Genomic DNA, 12,666 nt, shown 5'->3' with positions numbered 1-12,666 from the left:
TAGCAAAGCCAGGCAACTCCGGGACACAATGTTGGAAAACACTGATCGACAAATAAAATGCTCTTGGCTCTTAAGGTCATCCCTGATCCACATATGGGGAATTTTTTTTCCTGAGAAGAAACAATCAGCAACAATTCCATCGAAACACAACCGCAAAGCAGCGGGAGATGTTCTTCGATTCATTTCCAAGGAATGAACATTTCTCCCTCAAATGAAACAATTTATTGATAGTAAGACAAAATCAAATAAGTGCCAGTGCACTTTTTTGTGTGTATGTGGACAGCTATTTCTTAGCTGTGCGAGGCGTGAATGAGCGATTCCTCTTTTTCCTCTCCTTCAAGAACCCAGGTAAACACACCACAAAGCAAGACGGTCATATTTCCGTTTAAATATGGGAAGTGTAAGCACAAAAACATTTACACAAGTGTGAAGCTGCTCTCTCAGCGAGAATACACAATCACTAACGGAAAGCTCTTGCCCCTCTGCATCCAAAGGGCTCCTGTATCAACTCAATCATTTTGATTCCAGCCATGAGAAGTCCTCTGTTGCAAGTCCTTTTTCATCCTGAGAGATGGCTACTGAAAGTACAGTATCTCTAACTCATTCATAAATATAGAACAGCTTTGAAATTATCTTAATTCACAAACCAATCTGTTTTAAAAATGCAATTTAGTGTGATTTAAAAATGGTAGATGGCATAATACAGATGGAATTAACACATTTGTTAATAATCAGACTCAAGACACTCCAAAAATCCTTTACATTGAAAGAAAGGATAAAAAAAATAAAAAATAATAAATCTGGTGTTGGGGCATAGAAAAATCTGTTGCGTCTCTAACAGACTATCCAAATATAGATTATTCAATTTAAAACATACTTAAATTTAGGGCTGCATAACTAAGTGTGGCCCGCTGAAAAGCCGAGTCAATAATTAACGCATGCTTTAGTGGTATAATTACTGCACAATCGTGTGTATTTCCCAATTACAGTGCTTTGTGTTTTTGCACTGAGCCATAGTCATTCTTAAATGTACTGAAAAATACTAAACACTTCTAATTGTACAGCCCTGCTTCAAGTATGCCCTAAGCTGACAACTAAAGTGTGTTAATACAGGGGGAATATTGAGCAAAGTAGAATTGCATCACCATAGGCATTTATATGTTTATCAAATTTAAAGGAACACTTTTGCACTCACATTTTGGTACGTGAACATCCATTTAACAATTCCTTTAATGTGGCATATAGAACAAAACTGAGGCCAATGCTGACACAAATGAAAAAGCCACATGCATTACATACTGCTATTCTATCAAGTGGTCTTTGATTTGTTGTTTTTTTTTGTACTGTATTTGATGGGCAAGATTCCTTAAAAGAAAATAAAAAAAACAATAAAAAGCATAGAAATCAATAGAAATTAGTGGTCAACTACATTACCAATCCTGAACAGAAATGAAGTAGGAATAAAAAGCAAAGTAAAAATGGAAAAATGTCTCAGGAGAAATAGATTTTCAGATCTTGCCAAATACAAAATGACAAATTAGAGGATATCTAAATGACATGAGCTATGCGCTGTGGTCTGTGCAAATGGTGGCTCTGAAACATGTAGGATTTAAAAGACGACCAAAATCAAATCACTGATTCGTGTAAGATGGCGGCTTGGGTAAAATAAAATCATATGAAGAAAACAATCTGTAGCCTTAATGAATGCTTGCCCAGTTACACACTGATAAACACTTTAGTATTGAAGTACAGTTGTGTATGCAATGGTTTACAATCTGCAAACTTTTGAACTGTAAACTACCCCGTAAAGGTTTCAAAACAGGACAACAGTCAACATGCAGTTTTAAGTGAGAAATACCTGGACTGCTTTAGGTAACTATAGAACTACACACCTAGGCCTATGTTACACTTTCTCTTCATCATTAACTGATTGTTCCAAGCGTTAAACCACAATGACTCAATAACCTCTCTTTTTTTAAATAAAAAATATATAATATACCTACATGAACCAACATTTTTTGTTAATATCCATATAGGAAACTGCTTACAATCTAATGGCTAAACAAACATGTATAAGATTCTCAAGCAGTACAGTGTATAGGGTAAATATTCAGTTTTTAAATCGTCTGCCTTTTATCTTTCACTCTTTCCAACAGCTGCACAGTATCACAATGATTTGGTTTGGAAACTCAACTTGCAATGGTGAGCAAATATTGAAATATGAAAACCAATTTTGCTATATGAGACATGTTTTTCATGCATTGCATTTGGCAGAACAGATGACACACCCTTTTACTAACTGTTTAAACTATGGTTGCTGCACCAGGCTTTACATAGCATGCAAATGAGACATTTCTTTTTTTTCTTTTTTTATAACAATGCTTTTTTTGTTTGTGTTCCGATTGTTAGGATGCTCCTCGGACAATGATCATGACAAGATAGTCCTCTTCTGTTTTGGCAAGAGCTTTTGCAGAGGAATCTAAGAACTGCTGAGAGAAATCGCAGGGTGGGAATGCATGCAGCACCCCCGTGTTGTCCTTATCGCGAGTGCCCCCCACAGGTAAACTGATTACCCCGGCTGCCTGCTTTTGCTTCAGATAGGAGACCAGGTTGCGCAGAGGACGCTGGGTTGAAGCTGCAGGGTCTGTCGACGAGGAGGATGAAGATGCATCGTCGGAGCTGGCAGGAACTGCAAGGAGAATGGCATACCCGCCTGGACCTGCTGCTTTGATGCGGCGTGACACCTCGTCGATCTTGGGCTGGTCGAGCCGAAGGCGCTGTGTGATGCGGAGCTGCGTCACCTTGCCTCCTGTACTGCCGTCAACCAAGAGGGTGTTGGCCACAGTCAAGTCTCCATCTAGGATGTGCATGCTGGCTGGGAAATTGCTATTCTTTAGGAGCAGCATTCCATTCCAGGCCATGCTCAGCTTACTACCAGTGTCCTGCTTGGATGACTGGCTGCCCTTGGAGCCCCCGTCAGCTCGTTCTCTTTTTGAAGGCCCTTTGTTTGCTTCACTTGCTTTGCGTTTTCTCTCTGATGGGCTTGCGCCAATGCTGGACTCGGACAGGCTGCTGCTGCTCTTGAGACGCTTCTCTCCAGGAGCTCTGTCTAGGCTGCTGCGGCGTTCTCTTGGTGGTGACAGCCGCTCTGCTCTCGTTGGCCGCTCAGAGTCGCTGAATCGGCCTTCACGACTGCTACCTCCCGGGCTGCCCTCAGTTGATGGGGCTCTCCGGCGCCGGACAGCCCATTCACTGCTGCTGTCAGGTGAACAGTCTAGGTGGCGTCCATCTTCTAGAAGGCGTCGTTTTCTTGCAGCATCTCTGCTTGGCAACTCCCGCTCCAGGGACCATGGTTCTCTGGGCCGCCGATCTCGTTCTAAGTGCTCTAGAGTTTCAAATGCAGGAGTTCTTACTCGTTCACGGATGGCAGGGGCTGGCCACTCAGCACCAGTGTAGAGTTCCCGTTCTCTAAAATGGAGTGGTGGGGGAGTTCTTTCTCTGACCCTGATAGCTTCAGGGGTTGCACGGTGAACAAAGGATTCAGCCACGACCTCGTAGTGGGGCAGTGGAAGCGGCTGCAGGAACTGCTGTTGGTAGCGATGTTCAGTGTCTGCAAAATCCACTCTGAGCCGTCGGTCTGGGCCTCCAAGAGGAAAGCCACGCATGTGTGTGCAAGCTGCCTGAGCAGCATCCAAGCTCTCATACTGAATGTAGGCCCATGTGTCCCCTTTCCTATAATCTATAGTCCTAATCGTGCCAAATCGATCAAACTCCCTTGCTAATGCAGCCAAGGGAACCCAAGGTCCGAGGCCCCCCACCCAGAGGCGTGTTGTTGGGGTCGCCTTTCCATAACCGATTTTAATAGCGTTCCGACCGACCACTTTTCCTGACATGCTGATCTTTGCTCTGTGGGCCATGTCCAAGTTCTCAAACTTAAGAAAGCCATATGTGCTGTTTTGCCCCCGAGTGGGTCTCTTAATGTCCACTTCAGTAATGGCCCCAAAGCGATCAAATGCCCTCCTCAGATCATTTTCTGTTACTGTGATGTCCAAATTACCCAAAAACAAAGTTCGGTTTGCTCTTTGGTCGTCCTCGGGAGAAATAAAATCCTCTTCACGAAAAGCAGCAGCTCGTTCAGCAATGTAAGTTGGCCTTGCTCTGGCTTCATAAAAGGCAAACTCTCTCTCTCTCTCCAGCTCTCTGGGTAAGGGAGGCGGTGGGGGTGGAGGAAGTCGACCAAGTGCTAACTGCTGAAGTCTATAGTCCCTATAACCTAGTCCAGTAGGGGACAGAGGCCTCTGAGCGTGCAAATGTCTGTGGCCAGCCACCGCAGAAAAGTGGTCTTTTTCCACGGGTGATCGACTTCTCCTCCTGTTCATGTACACAGCTTCGATTTTCAGAGGCCGGTCATAGAGCACAAGGCGACCGCGGGCGTGTTTCGCCGCTCTGGCATCGTCGGGCCTCCTAAAGTTTACAAAAGCAATTCTTTCGTCGTTAACGCGGCTAATTTTCACACTGACGTCTCCGAATTTCTTGAACTCGTGAAATAAACCGTCCTCGATCTCCTCGTCACTCAGCTGCGACCCCAGTTCGCTTATTTTCAGTGTTTTGTACTCACTCTCGGTGACGGCGAGCTGACTGCGCTGGTCGGAGCGGGAGTTGCTTCTCGCGGCCGCTTCGAGCGACAGACTCGAGTTGTGATTCTTGCTGCTAGCGCTAACGACGGGACTGGTGTAGCTATGACTGTTTGCTGTGCGGCTTGAAGCATGTCCGTCAAAGTCCCGACTATCTCTTTTGTCTCCAAGTAAACTCCGTCTCGCCGAACCGCCTTCGCTTTTGGAAGAGCTGTTTCCATTGTTGCTTCCGCCAGAAATCGCCACAACCCCCATTTTCTTGCTGCTCGGGTGGCTTCCTCCTCTGTCTCGAACATCGTCCACGGCCCTTGAGCGTTTTTTCACTGGCGACCTTTCTTTTCCTTTCATGATAGATATCCTGCGATTCTACGGCTTATAGCAAACAACTACAACGCAATTACACTACAACAATTCATTAATCTACACGAGAAAATACCGCAATTCGCTCAATATCGTAGCTGCAAAACAACCACATACGCCATCTTGTATAGACTACAGCTTTCCTCGCCCTAAGTATTTGATTGGTTCACTAAGATGACAGAGAGCAATACTATTGGCTGTAGGCCACGTTAATCACGGAAGTCCGTAAACGCCCAGATGCCTTCTCTTCGCTTAGAGATGCTTCGCCCTCGTGGCATGCGGAAATAAGCTGTGAAAATGATTATTATGGATGTTACTGTAGTTATTCTTAAAGGATTCACACGTACGGTGCGAGTTGAAACGATTAGAATGTCAAGCATTTTTGCAAAAATCGGGCAAAATGTTTTATTTTACGTCTAAGCCCTGTGACCTTTGCGAGAAGCAATTTCGGGCTGTTCATCTTATGTCCAAGAGATGTCGCCATATGTATTATAGAACTGCTTGGAAATGAGTGTATAAGTTTATTTACATTTACATTTAAAGCATTTGGCAGACGCTCTTAAACAGAGCGACGTACATAAGTGCTTAAATCTCTAGCATCGGATACATTAATGCTGGTTCATTAGGTTACATACTTAAGATACCATGAGTTTAAAACATTGTTCAAAGTTACAATGAAAAAGTGCATAATAATAATAATAATAATAATAATAATAATAATAATAATAATAATAATAATAATCATCCTTATCCTCATCCTTATCCTCATACTCATCCTCATCCTTATCCTCATAATAATAATAATAATTATTATTATTATTATTATTATTATTATTATTACAATTGTCAATAATAATCATCATCCTCATCATCATAATCATAATAATAAAAATAACAACAATAATAATAATCATCATCATCATATGTTTGTTGTATACACTTTAATTGTTACTGTTGTAACTTTGTGATGCAGATTTTGTGTCTTTAATTTAGTAGTAATTTTTTCTTACTGTTAAATGATAGTTTTAAAGAACTACAGGGCGACTTTCTAAGACCTCTTTTGCTGCAAGCACATCCTATTAACTCAGACTCATTTTTATTTTATAAGTTTTGCTTTTGTATTTTTTTATCATTACAGTAATGGGAGCAAAACTTGTTTAGCTGGAGCAAGCACGTCTGTCTCAAAGGATCAGGCTGGAATTCTGTGGGTGTGGAGTGTGTGTGTGTGTGTGTGTGTGTGTGTCTCTCTCTCTCTCTCTCTCTCTCTCTCTCTCTCTCTCTCTCTCTCTCTCTCTCTCTCTCTCCCCCCCCCCCTCCTCTATTGGAAACACATGTCCTCTCTCTCTAAAGCATGACATGGTTTGTCATACTGGCACTTAATGTGGTGCAGCACTGATATGATGTTTTTGACATATAATTGAAACAATAAAGCAATCTTCCTTTATGGTTTACTCAGATAATCCGAATAATATCTATGAAAAGGTTTAATTGTAGAAGTTTTTTTCATAGTCATACTTTCTACCACACTAATGGCTGATAGGACCAAAACGTAGTCATTAGATCCAGATGGAGCTATCCAATGCATTACCACATACATGCTGCACTTTGGATATCTTGTGTTTACTTCATGTATGTTCAATGACTAAGGTGTTAAGGTTCGAGTAGTAATCTGGAATCATAATGGAGTTCTAAATGAGTTTTATTGTTAATGTATGATCTGTATTGGCAGGGTAGAATTTTCCAGAAGCACCAGTAATAATTTCTCTTGCAAAAATACAAGGTTCTGAAGGATTGCGTCAATTTTCATTCCATATGGGTTGCACTTTGTGTCTTGTGCAAACCCACTGAATTATAGTACATAATATTATTTTACAGTGCGTTACCATATCATTCTTTAAGCGTGCAGTGCACATCTTAAAACAGAAAGCATTCTGGAAATGCATGACCGATTGTAAATGTGCAGGTTATTAAATTTTTTACTGTTTACAAAGTTTGCAAAAATGGCACTTTAGTTACATTGGTTAATTTCTGAAGTCCTCCTGATTTACGATAGACTCACATTACTTCCTTTTTTTTTTTTTTTTACAAATACTAAGAATTAGGCCTTGACTGTAAAATGATACAGAGATGCAGTCCATGCTTCTTACAGAGTAAATACTACTCTGCTCTAAACTCATTGTACCATAATATTTAGAAATAATGAAGGTTAATTATTATCATTTTACTGAAAGACCAGCAAGTGTTGGAATTTGGCTAATTATACAAGGATATTATAAAAACACGGTTATCGTGTGTCATGTGGATCTGTGTTTTGTAAATTAACAGGCAGGGGGATTTTTACAAATTAACTTTAATGCAGCACAACTGAAACATAAAAGCCTTTTACAAAAACATTTATTTACTGTCATACTAGAAAAAAAATCAGTATACACTAGAAATATATGATTAACTATTTTAAATAAAAATGTCATTCTTTGGACAATGATGCTATTTTTACAGAATACATTCTTTAAAAATTCAACATTAAGGCAACATTTGGCTTGTTTATTTTAAAAAATATTGACAGTAACCAATTACATGCTCCTATATGGAAACATATAAACAGCATATACAGTTGGCATTTATTTTCTTTTTATTTCTATTACATCAACTGCAAATCTTGTAAAGGATTAGGACCAAAAGGGTTCCTGCTGCATGATGGGAGATGGACTCTGTCCAAAACTTCAGTGTGTGGATTTCTGTGTGAATCCGTTGATTATTTGTTGGCTCAGTTCTAATTAAATACGAGTCACGTTGGCCAAGACAAGAGGCTGCCAGGGTCTTTGGTTTTCATGCGCAGTGCCACCAGGCCTGAAGGCTTGTAGTCAGACTCAGGGTTGGGCTCAAAGGAATGAGCACCCAGACCTCCCTGGAAGCTGTGCAGGGAGTACAGGCCATTGATGCCTGGATGGTGAGGATGAGGATGATGTGGAGGATGATTCGGAGATGTGGACATTCCCATAATCCCATGAGCATGTGGATGTGCATGGGGATGTGGGTAAGGAGCCATGCAGGAAGAAGGCATGCTATCTGTGCCCAAGACGCAGCCCCCACTGGCCCCTCCTGCACCTCCTCCTCCAGGCCACAGGTTACCCTGCATCTACGAGGTAAGAGAGATGATACACATTAAAATAATACACATTATCTGTTAATATAAATAATTATGAATATGATATATATTTGTTTATATAAATGATTATATGAATAATCCACAAAATATATTTCCCAAATATCCTATCAGATTAGTATTAACATACTTTTGCATGATGAGCAGCAGGAAATTGGGAATGTTTATTGTATGAATGTACAGTACCTGGTATGTATTGGAGCGAGGGAGCAGGGAGATATCATATGTAGCGGCAAAGTGATTTCGCACTTCCTGCATTTTGCCATAACGCTCCCGCTTCCTCCATTTAGCCCTTCTGTTTTGGAACCACACCTGTCAGAGTTTGCCAAAACAGATAAAGGTTTGTGGAAATAAATAAATATTACTTATTTATATGACTTATTCCATTTTATGTACCCAATCCTAAAATTGATGAACTTTACAACATTAACTCCTGTATAACTTTGAAAAGTTAATGGCAATGATGATGCTGATCCTTTCATAGAAATTAACCAGCTCCAGTTACATAATTTGATTTTAAATATTCAAAATGTCAGCAATTAGATACAGTCATGCACCAAAGGATCATAAAGTACCTGCACTCGTGCTTCAGTGAGCTCAGTCCTCAGGGCCAACTGCTCCCTTGCATACACGTCTGGGTAGTGTGTCTTCTGAAAGACTTTCTCAAGTTCTTCCAGCTGAAAGGTACTAAATGTGGTGCGGTTCCTTCGTTTCTTGTTCTTGCCTGACAGGTTAATGGAGTCTGCAATGGGGTCTCTTTCAGTTAGTCCATCTGAAGGCTCTTTCAATTTGCCACAGCATTCAGAGTCCAGAACCGGGTAAGCCAAAGGCTTAGGCAATGACTTCTCCCCCACTGAGGACAGAAGAGACATGACAAGACTTGGTTCACTATAAACCTTCAGCATATTTAAATTAGGAAAGGATGGTGGGTTGGGACTTGGGAGCTGGAGAGTGGTGGTGTTGGACCAAACCAGAGAAGCACTCTGCGTTCACATTGTACAAATTTTAAAACTTATTATAATCCATACTAACTGCAAGAGAAATGAGGAAGTAGAGAATGCTGCATGTTCATGCAAATTTAATGCAATATTGAAGGGTAAGATAAAAGTATAGCATAGTATAGTATAGTACAGCATATATACTGTATATAAATTTGTCAGTAATATATATACCATGCTATACAGTGTATAGCATGGTATATATATTACTGACAAATTTACATTCCATTACACTATAATACCCTTCTGTTGTATACAAATCCCTGTTTGACTATTTTTCAATAATTTTTTTTTATACCTTTATGTCTAAACGAATATTTCCACACTTATTTATACCTAGTCTTATTTATTACTTGACTGCAATTGTTTTTTTGTTTGTTTGTTTGTTTGTTTGTTTTGTTTTTATTTCAATTCTAAAAATTGTAGCTTGCACCAAATGATAATTGAATTGTGCTGGAAGGACTGCATTAGTTTCACTGTACTCAGTATAGTGACAATAAATCTATATACAGTACAGCAGTAGATTACAGTATCAGAGTCAATTTATCCTGGATCCTATCTGTCTTTGGAGTCGATTCTGGGAACACTGGGAGTGAGGTGGGAATACTCTATGGACGAAACACTATGTGTACACACTTTCACGCACTCGCTCACATAAACGACACTTTAGGAGGTGGCAGGACTGCACCACTGTGATAGGTTTTTATAGTATAGAATGTTACAATGGAATAGTATACTTCTATACAGTATTATTCATTCATTCATTCATTCTACCACTTATCCGAACTTCTCAGGTCATTTGGAGCGTCATCGGGCATCAAGGCAGGATACACCCTGGACGGAGTGCCAACCCATCACAGAGCACACACACACTCTCATTCACTCATGCAATCACACACTACGGACAATTTTCCAGAGATGCCATATACAGTATTATATTAAAGAATATTATAATACTAATTTACTTTGATTTTATTATTTCTTTAAATGTATAAGTTTGAGAAAGTGTTTGAAAAGGGAAAGAGAATGAATGTACTGTATAAAGTTATATTTTAAAAAAAAATCAGATGTTTACTTAGGAGGCAAACTGACTTTATTCAAGTGATGTTAGTGAGTAAACAGTGCTGAATTGTCTTTTGGCAATGACACTTACCAGAGAACTAAGAATAAATTATTTTCAAAGATAAACAGACAAATGTGGCTTTGTATTTGGTTTGCATAAACACAGAACTAAAGGGTTTGCACAACCATAAACATAAAATATTATTTACTATAAAAACATATCTGGGCTTTGTTTTGAATTTAGTGTCTAATGCTTTGTGAAGGAAACTGTCTCTAAAGTTGACTCGATTATCTTCATCTATAGAGAGATGGTCTCATGTCCAAAAACATCGAGTTCTTCTGAGGAGAATAAATATTCTTGCATTTGTAAAAAAATAATAATAATAATAATAAAAAATAATAAGCTTGCTTTTCCAGCCTGATTTTTTCGGATGCATTAGAGAATTTCACTGATCTCAGGGTTACACCAAATGATATGTTATATGTTACATATTCATTGCAATGAATATGTATTAAAAACATTTCTGCTAGTCTACAATGTAATTCCTATACTTCACTGAAATAAGATATTCCGCAATTAAATACAGACACATTGGAAATGTTTCCAAAAGTGCAGAATGATTCCAGTATGTGTGCCTTGGAGTGAAGGGACCTTGGGGGAGTGTCTGTGACAAGACTATGAAGTACACATAAATACCATGTAGTCTGTCCCTTCAAGCAGATATATTATAAATCCTTGCACCCTGCAGGGTATAGCTCACTGGGTAATATTCCACCATTTTCTTTTTTTTTCCTAAATTTATTTCCAGGTCATTTTAATACTAAGACAATTAAATCAGTTTAAATAATACATGTTAAACCCTTAGGCCTTACATTGTCCATGACTCCATAACTCCATATATTTATAGTACAAAATCGGTTGTCTATGCTATCTCAATTTGACGTTAAGATCTTCAATCCTTAAGCTCCCAATAAGCAAACAAACAAACCACAAACTCATAAGTGTTTATTTCTTTTGGATTGAAGTTTGATTATTCAGTTGAATAGATTTTATGTTTAAAACAAGTTGCTTGTTATGTGCTACAATTTTATGTCTAGTTATAACATTTGTGTGGCTCTGCTTGTCCCTCTGGGGGAAATCTAAAATGTTTCAAGTAGAACCCTTTCAGGAAGCTAGGACTAATTATCCAATAAACCCTTAAATACAGTACATGTAAGATTTTATTTTTAATTAAATGTCTGCCATGTCTGTTAAAACTATTTGATTAATAATTAACAAAAAGCACTGACAGTACTGTGAAAGTTAGGTAAATCATATCCAGATCATAAAACAAAATGCCTTGATGAACAGGAAATGTCATTTTACATGACATTTAATTGCCTGTTTTAGTCATCAGGACAGTTTTGGACATAGGCATAATAAATATTATTTTCACCAATAAATTTGCAGAGATCACTATATATCACAATCAAACATTTGCACTTAATCTTAAACAGTGAAAATTTTCTGTAAACCAAGCATGTAGTCAATTATTGTTCTTTTCTAGGTTTCTGTAAGCCATATTATTCACCTCTGTTTTCTCAGTTATTTGAGCTGACACCTTGTATATTATGTTTTGTATTCTGAAGTAATATTAGTTGTAATGTAGCGAACAAAGCACACACCAAGCATGTGTAGTTACAGAGTGTAGTTAGTTACACTGTGTAACAGGTTGCAATTGACAATTAAAATTTAACAATTAACAATTATTATGTCTTTTAAATAAAAATCTTCTATTTCAACGATGCAATGCTAATGTTCTGTTTGGGCCATTCTCAAGAGATGAAAATAGATAGTTGAGAACTTCAGCAGATGTAGGATTTGCTGAAGAATGTTGAGTCTTTGCTTTTGTTTAAAACTCAGGATATATTCATTAGGCTGAGATACATCTCTCCAGAAAGTTTATGTTATTGTTTATAGGTGTCCTAAAAGAGGTCTTCTTTTTGACCCTTTTATATGTCTTCATAGAATTTTAAAGTAAATAGGTCTACTGCCAATTAATGTATGTATTTAATTATAGTGGCCAATTAAAACTAAATTAAAACTCTACCATCACCAGAAGGACTGTATCTCTGATCTGTGAAGCTGCAGACATTTTTCATTAGTAGACTTAAACATTTAAAGGGATAAACAATGTCTAAACTGAGTCAAAATAATTTCTTAGTTTGTTTTCGGATGTATAAACTGTTGTATTAGAGTTCCCTTTGACAGATTCCAAGAGATCGTAATATGAAACGACCGGAAGTCTCTGTTTATGTTCAGAACATGTCCTTTGTGACATAGTGACAGAGCAGAACAGGAAGGATACCGCAGTCCACAATACAACCCCAAAGCTTTAGCACATAAACAGCACAACCATAAAAACTATATTATTATAAAACCTTCGGTTTATTTTATAAAGTTTAT

The 12,666-nt window shown here is 38.6% G+C and overlaps 2 protein-coding genes across 2 annotated transcripts in view; both read right to left on the bottom strand.

The window, feature by feature from the left end:
* Positions 1-205: 205 nt before the first annotated feature.
* rbm15 (RNA binding motif protein 15) lies at positions 206-5,145 on the bottom strand. Its single transcript, XM_027166795.2, has one exon. It carries the CDS (start codon positions 4,980-4,982, stop codon positions 2,406-2,408), a length of 2,577 nt encoding a protein of 858 aa, XP_027022596.1. The 5' UTR covers positions 4,983-5,145; the 3' UTR covers positions 206-2,405.
* Positions 5,146-7,456: 2,311 nt separating this feature from the next.
* Positions 7,457-12,666, bottom strand: part of alx3 (ALX homeobox 3) — a 7,365-nt gene continuing 2,155 nt past the window's right edge. Inside the window, exons 2-4 of the mRNA XM_027167441.2 lie at positions 8,736-9,013; positions 8,347-8,472; positions 7,457-8,133 (exon numbers count right to left, since the gene is read on the bottom strand). Coding sequence (XP_027023242.1) covers positions 7,783-8,133; positions 8,347-8,472; positions 8,736-9,013 — 755 coding nt within the window. The 3' untranslated portion in view covers positions 7,457-7,782. The remainder of the gene's footprint in view (positions 8,134-8,346; positions 8,473-8,735; positions 9,014-12,666) is intronic.

The sequence above is a fragment of the Tachysurus fulvidraco genome, chromosome 14 (assembly GCF_022655615.1).
Source record: "Tachysurus fulvidraco isolate hzauxx_2018 chromosome 14, HZAU_PFXX_2.0, whole genome shotgun sequence".
NCBI classification, from domain to species: domain Eukaryota; kingdom Metazoa; phylum Chordata; class Actinopteri; order Siluriformes; family Bagridae; genus Tachysurus; species Tachysurus fulvidraco.
Note: the sequence above shows the minus strand (reverse complement) of the source record. Positions and strands in the feature narration are given on the sequence as shown.